We start from the raw sequence: 18,746 nt of genomic DNA on the forward strand, positions 1-18,746 counted from the left end.
ACAAACTTCAGACTACAAGAATAACAGCTATCATTTGTATAGTCTTTTAAGGTTTATAATGCACTTTCATATATTGTCTCATCAATTCAAACTTTACAAACACCTTGTACAGAAGGTCTGTTATTATTTTCAGTTTATAGATGAGGGAACTGAAGTTAGAGTTTCAGTGACTTGCCTAGGGTCATACAGCTAAGATCTAAGGCATAATTTAAACTCAGATCTTCCTTACTTCAAATCTGACACTCTCTCCCCTATGACATCTAGCAGACACTTTTTATAAGTTATTCGCAAGAGAAAATAAAATATACACATTCACAAAGTATTCACCAGGGGAAGGTCATTGAGAATGCAAGTTTTTAATGGCATTTTTTTTAATTACTTGTAAAGACAAATTTTAATATTCATTTTTTTAAAATGTTGAGTTTCAAATTTCTTCCTCCCTCGCCTCCCTCCTCCTTCCCTAAAATGGTGAGCAATTTGATGTATTATATATGTGCTATCATGCAAAACATATTTCCATATCAGTCACGTTGTGAAAGAAGAAACAAACCAAAAAGAAAAATACGAAAAAATATAAGGAAAAATATGATGTTTGATCGCATTCAGACTCCATCAGTTCTTTTTCTGGATGTGGAAGTGTTTTCATCATGAGTCCTTTGACATTGTCTTTGCTCATTGTACAACATGCTGTTACCGTATACAATGTTTTCTCCTGGTTCTGCTCACCTCACTTTGCATCAGTTCATGTAAGTCTTTCTGGGTTTCTCTGAATTCTGCCAGCTCATCATTTCTTATACCACAATAGTATTCATTGCATCCTAAATGGGTGGTCCTTCAAATCTAGGCTTTCCTATCTGAGCCTAGAATTTTCCATGATGATTTAATCTTTAAGCAGCTGGCTTCTTTGTCAACACTCATGCTAAAACACTTTCCCAAGTGTTTTTCATGACTATACATGAGTGACCTATATCAAATTGCTTGCCTTTTCAATGTGGGGGAGATGAGGGGGATTTAGAGCTCAAAATTTGAAAAAAAAATTGTTAAAATATATTTAAAACATCCTCCTCCCCCATAGAAATTTAGGATTCATCTACCTGGACATTATGGATCAAATTAATTGGTCCCTTCTACAATCCCAAGTTCACTCTCGGCTAATTAGGAATCATCCTTATTATTACTTGGAGAAGGGTGTGGTACTCTACCTTATATCGACACAATCACTAAGCTAAGTAATTATCTATTTTCTCTTAGCCCAGAATGGTAAGTGCCTTCACAGATGATTAAAGTTTTTGCCATTATCTTTAAAATGGAAGTATAATACCCATCCAAATGTACAACAAGACAAGCTATTACACTTTGCTTATAGATGTTGAAGAGGGGATCCTTTCTAGGGCAGGACTAGATGACCACTAAGGTGTTTGCCAACTCTGGGCAGAAAGCTAGAAGTAGCACAGTTGAGTGGATAAAAGATCAAGAGATCCAGGTTCATGCCCTGGCTCATACATTTACCAACCTACTGATAAACCTTAGAGGCCATTTGCTTCCTAGAGGAGGAAACCGAGACCAGGAGAATTTAAGTGGCTTGCTCAAAAACACACAAGTAGTAAGTAATAGAACAGGGAGGAATTAGGTAAGGGTAGGTGTCCCTCTCTGCCACTTGTTCTTTGTCATAGAGGAGATAATCAGCATGATCACATTCCTAGAGCCCCTTCTAGGACCTTTATCATGGTTAGGGTTTACATTGGCAATGTGGATATCCACTTACACATCCAACTATGGATTCACTGGGACTAGGTTAGTCCAAATGAGAAAAATAGAGTGCTATTGCTTCCAAATGCTAATTGCTGACCAACCTCTCCAAACAGAGGTCCTAGTAGGTCTGCTTTAATAAATAAGTAAGCAGGGCCCAATTAATTCAACAAGCCTCAACAGGATGTCGACTAAGTGTAAGATACCATGCTCAGCACTATTCAAACATAATCAAACAACGTCAGAGCTAGGAGTCTCTAGTCCATTATAGACCTGAACAAGAAGCAACTCTAAAAAAATTACCCCAAATGTTTAGCCTTGGCTTAGAGACCTCTAAGGAGGGAGAACCCATTACATGCATCTCGATTTCATGCTGTCTCTATTTGTATGGAAGTCTTTCCTTACATGGAGATGAAATATTCCTCTCTGTAGCTTCCTTATTGCTGCCAGTTTCCTCTGGAGTCAAAACAGAATGTCGTCTAGTCTCTACATCCTTGAGAAGAGAGATTTTTTTCATTTGTTGTCTGTTTATCCCTGGAACTTAGTGTGTGGTGCTTGATACACAGTGGCTGTCGTTCAGTTGTTTCAGTGGAGTCTGACTCTTTGTGACCCCATATGGGGTTTTTATGGCAAAGATACTGGAGTGGCTTGTCATTTCCTTCTCAAGTTCATTTGACAGATGAGGAAACTGAGGCAAACAGGGTTGAATGACTTGCCCAGGGTCACAGTGGCCGACACTGGAATCAAACTAGGTCTTTGTGACTCGAAGCCTAGTGTTCCATCCACTGCACCACCTAGCTGCCCTTGTCACACAGTAGATGATTAATAAATGCTTGTTGATTGACTGATTGATTGATGTAGGGTCCCAGAGAGAAGGTCATTATTACCCAATCAGATCAAGAAGGCTCCTTGAAGTGGGGTGTGGATATTTTAGTGGGGTTTTAAAGGATGAAAAAATGTCTTCCACAGGTAGAAAGGGAGATGAAAGATCTTTTAAGCTAAGAATGATTTCTTAAAATCTGGTCCTGTGGCTTCATTGGCATAGAGAGTTCCTGAGGAAGAGTTCTCTTTACTTGAGCCATTGGGTATCTTCTTTGCAATTTACATTCTTGGAGAGTTGGAAAGGGAGGGAGGACACTGAGAGGTCAGCTACCTTGGCCAGGGTGACATCACCCAGAGAAGCCCGTTGAACTGAGACTTCCAGATTGGGGGGAGCTCTCTGTCCACTCTCAGGCTGCCTCTGATACAGAGAGAATAAGACAGGGGCCTTTTCTCAAGGCTTTACTCTCTATTCAGTGAAACAGGAAGAGGGATTATAGCAATGGATCCAGTCCAGAAGAATTGGAATCTAATCTGACTTGTTGCTAGCTTGCTGTGGCATTAGACCAGGAACCCTTGAAAGAGTGGTACAGTGGTATGTGGTAGTGAATGAGTGGATGGAGCACTAGGCTAGGAGACAGGATGAAGGTCTGAGTACAAATTTTGCCTCAGACCCCCTAACTGTGTCACCCTGGGCAAGTCACTTAACCTCTGTTTGCCTCAGTTTCCTCAACTATAAAACAGAGATAACAATAACGCCCACCTCCCATGGTTGTTGTGAGGATAAAATGATATTTGTAAAACACTTAGCACAAGTGCTGGTTTCCTTCCTTCCTTCCTTCCTTCCTTCCTTCCTTCCTTCCTTCCTTCCTTCCTTCCCCAGAATCTAACACAGGGTCTGGTATTTAAATGCTTGTTAACTGACTGTGTGACTTTGGGCAAGCAAGCCCTTTCTGAGGCCTCAGTAAAAAGAGAAGGTTGAGTTGGATCAGATGACCTCTAATGTCCTTTCCAGTTCCTAAGTTCTGCAGTTCTAGAAGTTAAATTACAATGAATTATTTAAATAACAATTGCATGAGTCTTCCCACGGACCTCTTTGACTGATTGCCAAATGAATGGAACTTCTGAGGCTCTGCAGTGAGCTCAGCATTGCAGTGGCTGGTTAGTTGTGTCTTCTCCAGAGCCTTCACCCTTCTGCCCTCCCCCAGCCAGCCCTGCCACCCAATGGGAGGTGCAGGAGATCAAAATAAGAGCAGTCTACTCATTGGGGGAGGCAAAAAAGCCTTTCCAGGGGAGTGTGCTATATGAGAAGAGCCAAAATAGGATGGAAAGTCAAGTACTGGTCATGGTTGAGGTTCTCAGCCTTCCCAAGAGGCTCTGTTGGCATCTCTGCTGTCATTGGGATAAGTTGATGCAGAATGACCAACCCAACTTCAAGCAAATGAGTGTTTTCCAGCAGCCATTTCTAATTCTTCCAACGATCCTGGCTCAAGTGGGAAATAGTTAATGGAATCATAGGTAGAAAGTTGGAAAGAACTTTAGAGGTTGTCTAATTCATCACCCTCATTTTACAGAGGAGAAAACTGAGGCTCAGAGAGGTTGTGGCTTGTGCAAATTCACAAGTTAGTGGCTGAATACTCCACCTACACCTCCTCCTTCCCCAATCTAATCAGTCCCCATTGGCCTTTGACAGTAAGAAATCCTACCTGGTGCTAAAAAGAAATGACTGGAAGGCTAAGAATTTTGTATTTCACACTTTAGGCATTGGAGAGACAGTGATGATTTGTGGGCAAGGGAGTTACCAGTCATATCTATGCATCAGAAGTATTAATTTAGAAGTTGTATGAAGGAAGAACAGATTAGAGAGAGAGAGTGGGAGGAGCAAAAGAAAGGTATTGAGGAGATGGAATTATACTATGGGGAGAAGGGAATAAAAAGCATTTATAGAATACCTACTGTATGCCAAGTGCTATGATAAGAACTTTAAAATTATTAAATCATATGATCGTCACAACACCCATTTTACAGTTGAGGAAACTGAGGCAAGCAAGGTTAAATGACTTCTCCAGGGTCACACAGCTAAGAAGTGTCTGTGGCTAAATTTTCACTCAGGTCTTCCTGATTTCCCACCACTCTATACATTGACTCTTGGGTACTGGCTTGGGGTCAGGAGACTTGAGTTCAAATCTCAGTTCTACCACTTATTAAGCCTCCGTATGTAAATCTCTTCATTGCTCTCAGTCTCAATTTTCCTTTTACAAAATAAGGATAATAATATCATACTGCCTACTTTATGGGGTTTTATGGGGAATGTATTTTGTAAAGCTCTACAAAAAGTCAGTCAACAAGTATTTGCATGCCTACTATAAAGTATTATGCGGACCAGGATGAGGTGATTCCCAAAGCCCCTCCTAACCCAAATATTTCATAGGTCTGTGAGTCCCCCCACTACTCAACGTAGCTGTGTAGGAGGAGCCTCATTTATTCCTTTTCAGTGGGTGGTTTAACTGCTTCAGTGGCTACTTAAGGGTCCCTCACCGTTGGCCACCAATGGGAAGAGTGACTGAATTTCGAGGACCTGGGTTTGTATCCTGACCCTTCCATGTACCAAGCACTGTGCTAAGCCCTGAAGATAAAAGGAAAAGCAAAAGACAATCAGTTCCTACTCTGGAGCTCACATTCTAATGGGGGAGACAACATGAAACAACTAGGTATAAACTAGCTGGAGAAGGGAGAACTGGGAGTTAATTGACAGAAAGATGGCACTAGAATTAAACTGTGAGTTATCTCTATTTAAATTAAAAGACTTACAACTAATACTTCATTGTAGCTAGAATTGTTGTTGTTTAGTTGTATCTGATTCTTAGTGACCCCATTTGGGGTTTTCTTGGCAAAGATACTGGAGTACTTTGCCATTTCCTTGTCCAACTCATTTTACAAATGAGGAAACTGAGGCAAACAGAGTTAAGTGACTTACCCAGAGTCACATGGCTAGCACATATCTGAGGCCAGATTTGAACTCAGGTCTTCCTGACTCTAGTCCTGACACTCTGTACAGCTTGAGTAGTGGCTTACTAGACCCTTGCTTAGCTAGAGTAGGGTTCCCTTTCTATTTTTAGCTAGAGGTGGTCAGCTTTCCTCCTACCCAAGCCCCTGCAGTCAGTTACAGTGAGCTCTCAGCACAAGATGGGTAAGGACTCCAGATCCCAACTCATCACTCTTGAGAGTTTCTGCCCATAGTAATTATCATCATCACCCTCACATAGTGCTTTAAGGTTTGCAACATGCTTTATCTCTTCTCATTTGATCAAAGCGCCATTTGACCAGCAAGTTGCTCCCCTCCCAAAGCCCAGGTTTCCATGTCAGCAGGAGGGGATAGGACTAGGTGATTTCCCAGGCCCCCTCTAACCCAAATGTTTCATGAGTCTAGGAGCTCCCCCACTACTCAAGGCAGATGTGGAGCAGGAACCCCATTTATTCCTTTGCAGTGGGGGATTTAATTACCAGTTAAATTTCCCTCACCAGCAATTACTGGCCGATGATGTGCTGAAACTGGAGCACCTTCATTTGAATCCTAACCTTTTGATTGATTTCCTACTTGGATGACCTTGGGCAAGGTATTTCACCTCTCTGAATCATGCTTTCCTCATGTGTAAAACAAGGGAGTTGAACCAAAGACCTTTAAAGTCCCTTCTAGCTTTTACACTATGAACCTAGGAAATCTACCTTTCCTAGACCTCCTATGTGGACTTGTTATGACAAGACCCCCTTTCTCCCTCCACATGCTGGCAGAAACAGGTTACAAGGCTCAGGCTACCTAGGCAACTTACATGAATCGGCTCATCAGGATGATGTTACCAAGGGGTGATTTCCAGGCAATGCTAACTCTGAATCTTCCTTCACATTCGCATTCTCTGTCTCCTCCAAGAATCCCTTCACACTGAAGTGACCCAGCTACTTGTACTAGTCCAAGTCGATAAAAAAGGGAAGCAAACTAGTTTGGTGATGTGGCAAAGTTCTGCTCCGATCATTGAGTGCCCTAGGGTCAATTAGTCGATCCAAAAGAATTTAGTGTGCACCTATTATGTACCAGGGGAAGGAGCACATCCTAGTGGATAAGGAAGCAACCTTAAAGTCAGGAAAACATGGGTTCAGAGTCTGCCACTGGTACATGCGGATTGTGTGACTAGGCAAGTTATTTTACATTTCCATGGCTCAAAGAATATTCTAAGACTGTAAGCTGATAATCAGGTATTCATCTGCATTGATAGAAGGAGTTTTCTTACTGAGAATCCCCTATATTAATTAAATCATAGGTCTGGTCTAGAAAAAAATGTACCAAAGACCATATATATATAAATTCTGAAAATCTGGATAGTTCCTACCTTCAAGGCACTCATATAATGATGCAAATAATAAGACCTAAAATGTATATAGTACTTTAAGATTTGCCAACCACTTTATATGTGTTAACTCATTTGATCTGCACAATAAGCCTGTGAGACAGGCCTATCATCATCTCTATCTTACAGATGTGGAATTGGTGCAGTAAGAGATGACGTGATTTGCCCAGGGTCTCATTGCTACTAAGTACCCAAGGAAGTGTTTGAACTTAGCTCTTTCTAACTCAGAGTCTGCTGGGAGAAGTTTACAAGGTGGCGCCTCAAAAATGGGCCCCAAAGACAAAGTCCATAGGCTGAAGACATGCAGTGATGGATGACTAAGGTCTGGAATTGGTTGGGATACCCAAAACAATCAAGAATCCCCTTCTGGGATTGAAACTTAATGGGATCTCCATACCAGAGATAAGATTAGCATCTAGGATGAGTTCTTAATCATTTTCATGTCATGGATCTTTTGGTAGACTGGTGAAACCTATGGGTCTCTTCTCAGAATTTTAAATGCATAAAATAAGATACATAGAATTACAAAGGAAAGCTTTAAGTTGGATTTCCCTCCTCTCAAATTGCAAATGATGAAACTGAGGCATAGAAATTAAGTGGTTTGCTTGTCCAGGGTTTCTCCAGGAAAGCATTCCCAGGAGGGGCATGGAGACACTCTGATGAGAACAATGTAGACAGGGCTGGGTGGAAATAATGATTCTCCATTTGACAGTTGAAGAAACTGAGACCTTGGGATAGAAAAGACTCTCTCAAGATCACATGACATTAAAGAGGCAAAGCCAGTCCATTGTACCTTTGACTAGAATCTTCTCTGACAAGACCATCTTGAACCCAAATCCAGTGGTCCTTCCAATACCCCTGATATGGCAGAGCTAAGCTCAGTCAGAGGTGAAAACCAAGCTGGAAAATGAGAAATGGGCTGTGGGGAGCATTATTAGACTGCTTAATTCCATACATTCCATTTTTGAATTTTTTTTAATGCTGTTTCCATATTTAATTTGGTTTCCATTCCAATTAAGCTCTCTGTGTGCTACTGCCTTTCTCCTGCCAGGTTTAATTGCCTTTATTTAAATACTTTAATTACAAGTATTGTGGGTTTCCAGATCCCGGAGTTGTAAGTATTGCACAAATAATTTAGATGGCTAGGATGGCAAGCTAAACAACTGTGCTCTCCTGGGGGAGGAAAAATCTGTGCACTGAAAATTCTCAAGCCTAGAAACCATGGAACTGGATGCCTATAAATGACAGAAGGGGGTGGGGCACCAGGGACGTCCGTCAGGGGACCCAGATGACCTGGACGTGAGTAGACAGAGAGCCTCTATTCCCTTTCCCTCAAGTGACAGACATAGAAACTGAGGCCCAGAGAGGGAAGATAATTCCTCCAAGGTCATTTAGCTGTTGGTGGTAGGAAAATGATTAGATTCCCCAGATGTTTTGACTCCCCAGCACACACTATTCTCTATACTAGCTGCTAGAATTCTCTTGTAACAGTCTAAACCATCCTTTGCTAAGTTCCCCAGATAGGGAGCTGGACTCAGATGGCCTAGAGCATCATAGTCAGTGAGATCTGATTTTGAAGAGGTCAGAGAAAGCATTAGTAGGCACGTTCAGCTTTAGATTCTAGAGAGGAGGATGGCCCAAGAGGAGTGAGATGAGCTCCAAACAAAATTCTGATAACACAAACAGAAATGCTTCTGATGACGAATTTTTTTAAAAAAGGACCTGTCTAGGAGAATCAGGGTGGATGCTGAACTAATTCATCAACTAGTTCTGATTTTTAAAAAGACATATACAAAAGATGGAAGTGAGGGCTAAGGGTGAATACAAAAAGAGAGGCATGCTCTGGTAAGTATAAACTGAGATTGCCAGTGAATGCTGAAGCATCAATAAGGCTGTTTCCAGTTAGCTAAGGGGCAAAAAAGGGATCAAAGAGGGAGTGGACTGATGTTTGGAGCAGTTGACATCAGAGCATGGTACAGTGAAAAAGCAGAAGGTCTGGGCTCAAATCCTGCCTCTGGCTTGTATTATCACTATAACCTGGAAGAAGTTACCTAATTTCTCTGGGCCTCAGTTTTCCCATCTGTAAACTAAAGAGAATTGACCCAGTTAGCCAGACCAATTGCCTTTAGCTCTAAATTTATGATACTATGAACTCTTATTTTCTTTCTGGATTTTTTTTCCCTACCAAGAAAATCTAGAAAGCATAGTAAAAAAAATGTCTAACAAGAGAGATGAAATGTAACTTTAGGGCAGCTAGGAGGAAGCCTCATCTTTTGAGTTCAAATCTAGTCACAGACACTTACTAGCTGTGTGCCCCTGTTTGCCTCAGTTTCCTCATCTGCAAAATGATCTGGAGAAGAAAATAGCAAACCACTCCAAGTATCTCTGCCAAGAAAAGCCCAGATGGGGTCAGGAAGGCTAAAAAATAACTGAACAACAACTGAAATTTAAACAGAACAATGAGCTGGTATTTATCTCACAATGGGTAAAGTACTGGTCCTAGAGTCAGGAAGACTTTATTAAAATCTGGTCTTGGACACTTCCCAGCTCTGTGACCCTGGACAAGTCAATTGTCTGTCTGCCTCAGTTCTCTTAACTGTATAATGGGCTTATATAATAATTGCACCTACCTCCCAGTGTTGTTGTCAGGATCAAAGGAGATATTATTTGTAAAGGGCTAGCACAGTGCCTGGCAGATAGTGGATTCTGAATAAAGACTTCTTCCCTTCCCTTCCTCCTCAAAGAATTCAAATCACCAGGCCCACATTAAGCTACATTCTAGGACAGAGAAAGACTGTGCAGATGGAGTTTCTGAGCTTCCGTCAGCAGTCTTTGGAAAAAAAATCACCCAAAACGTAGGAGTTTCCATACAACTGGAAATGGGCAAATGTAGTCCTGATTTTCAAAAAAGGGAAGGAGGTAAGCTATTCCAGTATAGATTGGCAACCTAGACTTTGATTCCTGGCAAAACTGGGAATAGTAGCAGGTTGTAGCGAAAAGAATATTAAATTTGTAGGCAGAGAACCTGAGCTGGAAATCCCTTACTACCTGAGCAACCTTGAACAAATTACTTTATATTTCTAGGCTTCTATTTCCCTTATTGATAAAATGAAGGGATTAGAGTCCATGGTTTTTCAGGTTTCCTCTAGCCCTAAAATTAGAACCCTATGAAAATTCTAGAACAACTTTTTAAATTCATCTTTTAAATATTTAACATCATAAAAGAGCATCTTTGCACACACACACTGTAGGAGTAGGAAAGGGAACAATCATTTATTAAGCACCTACTATGTTCCAGACATTGTACTAAGTGCTTTCCAAATATTATTTCTCCCCAAAGTCTTAATGCTAGAGCAGATTTAAGTTTTCTAATTTAAAATTGCACCAGGACTTTGGGGACATGCTGTATTATCAAATGAGAACACCCAGTCATTAGAACTGTGAAGTGTCATATTCATGTGGCCTTTTAAGGTAGACTGAGTACCCCCATCACAGCACCATGTTGGGGTAGATGCCATTGGGGAGGGGGAGACCCAGATAGAATAGTCATGATGATTTCAACAAGTAACAGGCATGGCCCTTGCTCATAAGGACCTCATTGGAAACACCCGTGAAATGCCCACGAATCATATAGGTCAGGATTGTACGCAGCAGGCTCTCTTAGAGTCAGCAGTTTGTTGTAGTAGAAAGAGTGATAATCTGTGAATCAGAAAATCCAAGTTGTATCCCCAGCCCCACTGCCATATGCACCAAATTGAAAGTGACTGGAAGCGGCCAGTACAGGCCAGACACATTTCACATCACTCCCCAGCTCCTATCAGACAAACTCTCCTAGTTACTGTTCCGCAGGCAAATATTCCATCTCTTACCTGCATGACTTTCACAGATCCCCATGCCTGGAATGCTCTCCCTCCAGTAGGCGGTCAGCTTCTTGGAGAACAGGAATGTTCCTTTTTCTTTTTGTACCCCATTGCCTATCACGATGCCTGGCACATAGTGGTGCTTATTACATTCGTGTTGAGTTGAATTGAATTAAAATGGATAAGAGCAAGAAGCAGAGGGAAGAAGCCTGAGCACCAAGCCTATATCCCAAAGTGAACCTGCTCCAACCCATTGCTGACCCATTGTTATGGGGTATAATTTGGGCACCGTGATTTTGTGGAAGGGGCTTTCAATTTGCAGGCAGCAGACATGGGTCCAAATGCTGCATCTGCCATGGAAAAGCCATTCATCTGACCAGGTCTCTCCACTGCAAAATGAAGGAAGGGTTGGACTAGGTGACCTCTGAAGTGCCTTCCAGCTTTAACTTTATTGCTCTTTGATTAATTAGAAAGAAATACAAAACCTAAGCTCTCCCATGGATTTGTCAAAGACAAGTAATACCAAACAAACCACATTTTCCTTTTTTATTCATTTATCTGTTTGTTCATTCATTTGTTTATTCATTCATTGATTTATTTATGGATCAGGTCACACATTGGCCTGGTTATTCAGGGAAATGTCATAAATATGATATACCTGGATTTCAGTAATAAGTTGGGCAAAGTTTTTTCACGCTATCTTTGAGGCCCAGATGAAAAAGGATGAGCTAAGTAGATTGTACAATTTAGGCTGATTCAGAACAGATTAACTAAGTAAACCCAAAGGTTGGCAGCTATTGATTCAATGACGACCTGAAAAGAGGTCTCTTGTGGAAGGCACTAAGAATCTTTCCTTGACCTCATACTGATCAACATTTTTCCCAGTGACTTACATGAAGATAAAGATGGCATTCTTATCAAAGTGGCAAGTGGGACAGATTTCAAACATAATACATTATATAATGAGGATCTACAAACATCCCCAAAGGCTAGAATGATGGGATAAATCTAACAAGATTTTAAGAAATTTAATACAAATAAACATAAAAGTCCTACAATTATATTCTGAGAAATTAGTTGTACAAGCACAGGATGGACTACTGAACTGACATATTAATAAGAGTCAATAGTATAACAGTCTAGGTAGCTAGGGGTCACAGTGGATATAGTATTGGAGTCAGGAAGACCTGAATTCAAATCCAGCCTCAGAAACTTATTAGCTGTGTGACCCTGGGAAAGTCATTTAACTTCTGCCTGCCTGAGTTTCCTCATCTATAAAATGGAGGTAATGATAACACCTATAAGATTCATAGGGATATTTGTGACTCACTTAGCCCAGTGCTAGGCACGTAATAGAGTTTAATAAATGTTTGTTTGTTTTTCAGTGTAGCAGTCAAAAATGAAGGAGATCTCAGTTTTGATTCACAGAAATCTAGTATCCAGAATGAGTGAGGCAATTTTCTCTGTCCTGATCATTCCATATCCAGAGTATTGTATTCTACTTTAGACACTCCAGAGGAGGACAGCCAGCATGATGAGGGGTCTGGAAACCATGTCATATAAGGAACAGTCTATGGGAGATAATAAATTCAAATAAAACTCAAAGGACCTCAGAGATCATCTAGTCCGACTTTTCATCATGTTGAAAGGCAGTAGGCACAGTGATAGAAGATTAGATTTGTTGTCAGGGAAGATCTGGGTTCAAATTCCACCTCTAACACTGTAATTATGAAAAAGTCCCTTAACTTCTCTAACATTTAGCTCCTCATCTGTAAAATGGGGATAATAGTAATAATTGAAGAAATGATCCCTTAAGTCATCAAGAGAGTCAAGTAAAATCATGGAAAACGAAAAATTCTTTGCAAAGTTAAAACAGGATAGAAGGTCAGTTATTATTTTTACAAAGGAGAAACTGAGACTCAGATAATTTAAGTGACTTGCCTCCACAGGTAATGAGTAACAGAGTTAGGATTCTAACCCAAACCCTCTGAACAAAATCTGGTTTTCTTTCCAAAGGAAGTGGGGAATTGTAGCCTAGAAAAGAAAAGACTTCAAGTGACATGGTTGCTATCTTTAATTATTTGATGGATTGTCAAGTGGAATAGCAATTAGCCTTGTTCCACTCAGTCCTAGAGGGCAGAACTCAGAGGAAGGGTTAGACATTTCAGGGGAGAGGATTTCAGCTAAATAAAAGTAAACATTTTCTAATAATTACAGTTGTCCCAAATTTTAATGGGCTACCTTGAAAGGTAGTGAGTTCCCTATTACTGTAAGTCTTCAAGCAGATGAAACCAGATGTCTATTTATCAGAAAAGTTGTAAAGGGGGTGCCTAGAGTCCATGAATCTGGAAATAGGTCCCTACCCCCACCCTAGAGTGGGTGAATTCCCAAAACTCCACCCATCTAGACCAATAATCTTTGGAGGTTCTGAAGTCCCAATGAGATTTTAGGGACTATACTCAGGGAATTCCAAACCCACTGGTGTTTGGACTGAATTTCAGGAAGTAAGACAAAGCTCTAGTGGGGTCAGGGACCAGAGGGGGCACTTGGCTTATGGCTCATTGGTTGAGAGTGGCCTCTCCCATCCTGAGACACAGAAGAGCTATTATTAAAGTTCCTCCTCTTGAAGAATGGGTCCTGTCTGCCACTGTCACACTCTGCCAAGAAAGATTCTGTGCATCAGGGAAAATCACAGGCTCTTTGAGGAACCAGAGATGGCCCAAGAGTCCTATTCAGCCTCATAGGCTACCAAAACTCTTAATGAAGGGACAGAACCAAAGCCAGCCTAGTTTCAAAGGTCCCAAAGGTCAATGGAATGGATTAAGCTTGGGTGGAGAGAGCAATCAGGAAAGAATGAACCATTGATTGGGTTCAAGATTTGTTTGGACTTAATGTCAACAAAAGTGAGCCCAAATTCACTTTTCTGTTCCTTTGGCACCACTTCACAGAGGTCTCCCATGTTTTCCCACGTCCCGCCTTTTCCAATATCCAAGTTCACAGAGGGCCTACAATATATAGATACCACTCATATCTCAATAGCAATTTGTACTAACATTATACTGTATTCAGTTTCTAGTGTCATCCTTACAGTAGTCCTATGAAATGGGGGATTGGAGTCTGATTATCCTCATTTTATAGAGGAAAAGACTGAGGGTCCAAGAAGGGAAGTAATTTGATTAGTCATACAGGGGGAGAAACAAGCATTTATTAAATGTGCCTTCTAGTACCAGGTACTTCAAAAAATTACCTCATTTGATTCTCACTACAACCCTAGGAGATTGGTGCTATTATTATCCCCATGTTACAGATGAGAAAAACTGAGATAAACAGAGGTTAGGGATTTGCCCAAGGTGACACAGCTAGTGACTGGGGTCATATTTTAATTCAAGTCTACTTGACTGCAGGTCCAGTGTCCTATCCTTTTTGCTATCTAGCTGGTAGTGAGTGGGAGATGTGGGATTCAAACTCAGATCCTGCACCTCCAAATCAATGCTTTGGTGCTAACTACATGGTCAGTGTTCTACCAAATTATCAGAAACAAGTATTCGCTACATCTGTACTGGGCACTCAGACATCGATGTCTACCCAGACAATCTCCCAACCACAAGGACCTTCTCTTATAAATAAATCTCCCTGAAAGGAGCAGAAGGCAGATAGGAGAACCCACACATGTTCCACTTAAGAAATTTTTTTAGATACATGATCATCTTTTTCTTATCAGAAACAACCACTGTAAGAGTCAGAAGGCATTGCCATCGTGAACTGGAAAGAACCCTAACCCTAATCAAAATCTCAAGATACAAGTTCAAATCCCAACCCTTCTATTTGACAACTTTGGATGAGTCCCTTTCTCTGTGTCTTAGTTTATTGATCTGTAAATGATAATGTTGGAACTAGAAATCTCCAACATCCCTTCCAGGTCTACTTTTTGCCATCCTATTAACTGGAGCTTGGACCCAGGTCTTGCATCTATCTCCTAGTTCTGGGCTCTGTCCATTGATAGCAATATGTCCATTGATAGTAGTTCACTAGCTGAGGGGCCTGGCAGCTTGGATGCATGGTCATTTGGTTAATGTCCCTCTTGGTTAATGGGGTTAGTGTTTAGTTTTAATTCTAATCTTGCATTTTATTCAAATTGCAAACTTTTCTCTTAAACTCCAATGAAACTACTGACCACACACACATACACACACAAAAAAACCAAAAAACATTCCTGCCTTATATGTCAGGAAGATAAGGTAGTGTGAGAGCATTTAGCAGAAACATAGACCCTTACATGCAGAAAGAGCCCTGACCAACTTCAGAAACTTAGAAAAACCAAAGAAAGGAGCTAACATTGCTAGCCCTGCTCCCCCAAGTTGGTACCATATGATGGGAGAGGACAATCACAGATGTAGCCCAGAGTGTTTAGTGAGAAACCTAGAGTTAGGTTGCATCAGAGTAGAAAGGGACCTTAGCAGCCAGCGAACCTAACCAATAACCCAATGAGATTTCTCTTTACAACATACATGAAAGGTAGTCACCCAACTTTTGCCTGAACACTTCCAGGAAAGGCTTCCCATTGCTTTCCAAAGAAACATGTCCCCCCCTTGGACATCTCTGATCATTATCAAGTTTTTCCTGACATCAAACCTAAATCTACCTCTCTTCAAGTTCCACACAGATCTGCCCCCTGGTATCCAACAAAACAAAGTAATTCTAAATGAGGTGCTTCAAAATACTTAAAAGCAGGCATCATATATGCCCCCCAAGTCTTCCCTTCTTTAGACTAAACATTGCTATTTCTTGAACTGACCTTCATAAGGCCTTTCACCATCTGAGTTGCCATCTCTGAATTCTTGCTAACTTATCAATATCCTTCTTAATTGTGCCCAGAGCTGGGCAGGATACTCCCTCTGGAGTATTTTATATAGACATACATATGTGCATAAATATATATGTATATATGCATATATAAAAACTCCAGAGAAAGTATCATATGTACATATGTGTATGTGTGTATATATACATACGTGTGGGGAGAGAGAGAGAATAGTCCCTCCAGGGCATATGAGAATGATACCATAACCTCCTTATTTCTTAATTCAGTCTAAGATCATAATCATTTTCTTGGTTGACATATTGAGTTGAAAATTTTGCACAATTGAAACATATTGGTCTTAAAGTCTAGTTGGATTGCCCAGATCAGTTAATGCTTTCAAATGGTTTGGATGGCAGCCATTCTTCAAGACTGACCCAAGCAACCACAGAGAATCCTCCCAGTGCTCACAGTCAAAGAACTATTTCTGAAACTTTCCCAAGGAACTTTTCACTAGCACCTCTCTCCACTCACCTCAGAAGGTGCTGAGGGAGAACCCAGCCTACTTAGGGAAATCAAAGAGAGCCCTGGAAGAGATAGAGCACTGGACTGAGAGTGAAGAGATCTGGGTTCAAGTCTGACCTTTGCCAACCACTACTAAACATATCATAAGAGAAGTGTGTGGTATAGTGGAAGAACACTGAATTAGGAGTCAGATGAGCAGGGTCTACATTCTGGCTCTGGTACATTATCAACAATATGATTTAAGACACATCACATCTTACTAAGCCTTAGTTTCCTTATATTTAAAATAGGAGATTAGTTTTAGTGATATTCAATCAACCTTAATTAAGAATCACCTAGGAAATAACTTTTGATCAAAATTGCTTAGAGAAGCAGAAAACTGTGCGCAAGAAATTAGGTTTAGACCAACACGTTATACCATATACCACAGTAAACTTCCTACCAGTTAGAGCTCTCTAAAAGTGGAATTATCTGCCTTGGTAATAATTTCCCTTTAACTTGGGGCTTTCAAGCAAAGACTGGATGACCACTTGTCAGGCATGTTGTCAAGAGGATGCCTAGCCTGATGCTCTATTCACTGTGCCACCTAGCTACTCCCCTTAGTAGATATAGGTTGGACAATGTGGCTCCTTTCAACTGAGATCCTTTAATTCTTTCTTCCAGGACCACAATCTACTAGCTGACTTAAACTCTCAGCCTCAGTTTCCTCATCTGTAAAATGAGGATAATATCACCTACCTCACAGGGTTGTTGTGAAAAATCAAAGGAGATAATATGTATGGACCTTAAAGCACTATAGTTGTTGCTGTCTTCATCATCATCCCACCAGGGATCCCTCCTCTGAAAATGATGGTCACAATCATCTGTAGCTCCCCATTTCCCTGGCACAAACAGGAAAGGAAGAAAAGGGATCCCTCTTGCCCTGATTTGCCTCCTACACCACACTATACTCTGACATCCACACTCTCCTATAACCAGCTCTTGGGCTGCACTTATCCCCTGACCCAACTCTCGTCTCTGGCTTTTCAGGAAGGCCCCATCCAGAACCAGAGATCCAAGCGTTGCCTAGAGCTGCAGGAAAACAGCGACAACGAGTTTGGGTTCCAGCTGGTGTTGCAAAAGTGCTCTGGCCAGCACTGGTCCATCACCAACATCCTGCAGAGCTTGTCCTCCTGACCAGCCCTGGGGAGGGAGGGGAACCTCTCCTTCCCATCTTCTGCTACTGTGTAGCGGACAGCGCCTGCTCTACTGTATTCTTTTCTTGGGGTTTTCCATGTGGAAGCTGGGCTTATAGGCTGAGAAAAGAGACTCATTTCCTATTCAATTTTCATGGAGTTTATAGAAAGATGCTGAACTGTGGGTGAGGGTGCAAGGTCATAAACTATTTTACAATTGTACATAAGGAACAAATGGAGATTATTTATAACTGACAATAAAATGCTATTGGTTAAGAAAAGGTTTCCCCTGGTCATTTGGTGCCCTGGGGGAAGGGATGAGGGATGACAGTGTCTCCAATCCAACTGCTCGTTGAGCTGAAAACAAATTGAAGTTTGCTCCTTCAAGAGCAATTCATCCCAATTGATTGAGCACATGCTGATGCTGGAGATCAGTTGATCAATACGCATTCATTGAGTGCCTTCTACGAGCCAGGCAAAGAGCTGCTGGGATACAAAGACAAAAAGGAAAGAGTTCCTGCCCTCAAGGAGCTCACATTCTACAGTGCCTTCTCACTCTACATACTCTATAACCCTTGGAGGGAGAAGACTGTTTTAAGAGCCCAGAAAACAGCTGTCCAACAAGATTTTCATTTGCTTCACGTTTCCTCTGCTAGCTTCTCTTTCTAGCCCAATGTGAGGTGAAACTGGGATGGTCAGGGCATCATTGTCATGCTCTCTGACAAGGAGATTCAGACTGCAAATGGTCTGTAGGAATTACGGTTCGCGGGTGAGGGAAGAGAAGACTGGTTCCTCCTCTCTTCCCAATGCATCAAAAACCACTCAGTGGTCAACATTACAACCTAAGGACCCTGATAACTAAGCAGAGTTAGGGGATGGAGAGGGCCCTGCTACTTACTATCTGTCACTGACATCTCCTCACCCAAAAAAATAAAGAATTAACTTGGACTATAGGCACCTGGGAAAATGCTAGGGTGTCCTCTAGATAAGTCTCACTCTGACAAGAGGGCATTTATCTGGTCCCTTTACAGCCACACAGGTGATAGGTAAAATGACCTCACTGTCAGATCCTAAGAGAGAAGGCAGGGGAGGGAAGAAGGAATGTGGAAGAAGTAGAGGGAGGTGGGAAGAGGGAGAAGAAAAGGGAAGAGAGGCAGAATTGAGGAGAGAGACAGATAGACAGACACAGACACAGGCATAGATAGAGATAGACAGAGACAGTATGTAACAGTGAGGACCCCAGCATACACAGGAAGGCCTGCTGTACAGGTTCTTAGATCTACTTTTCTAAAAGGAAAGCAACTTTTGAGGGGTCAACAATCACTTTAAAACAACACATATACCAACAGAGAAAATACAAGCAGAGAAATAAAGACCAGCAGACAGGGCTTCTGTCTGATCATAAGCAATACCTACA

At 41.3% G+C, this 18,746-nt stretch overlaps 1 protein-coding gene across 4 annotated transcripts in view; it reads left to right on the plus strand.

Moving 5' to 3' along the window:
* Window positions 1-18,746, plus strand: part of GALNT18 (polypeptide N-acetylgalactosaminyltransferase 18) — a 512,574-nt gene that overhangs the window by 426,746 nt on the left and 67,082 nt on the right. For 2 of the 4 annotated variants that reach the window (XM_072619433.1, XM_072619431.1), the window contains one exon: window positions 17,184-17,610. The exons of the other annotated variants lie outside the window; for them this stretch is intronic. In XM_072619433.1, coding sequence (XP_072475534.1) covers window positions 17,184-17,330 — 147 coding nt within the window. In that variant the 3' untranslated portion in view covers window positions 17,331-17,610. Of the gene's footprint in view, window positions 1-17,183; window positions 17,611-18,746 lie in introns of those variants that run through there. 4 annotated transcript variants of the gene reach the window in all.

Source organism: Notamacropus eugenii, chromosome 6, assembly GCF_028372415.1.
Source record: "Notamacropus eugenii isolate mMacEug1 chromosome 6, mMacEug1.pri_v2, whole genome shotgun sequence".
Classification (NCBI taxonomy): Eukaryota; Metazoa; Chordata; class Mammalia; order Diprotodontia; family Macropodidae; genus Notamacropus; species Notamacropus eugenii.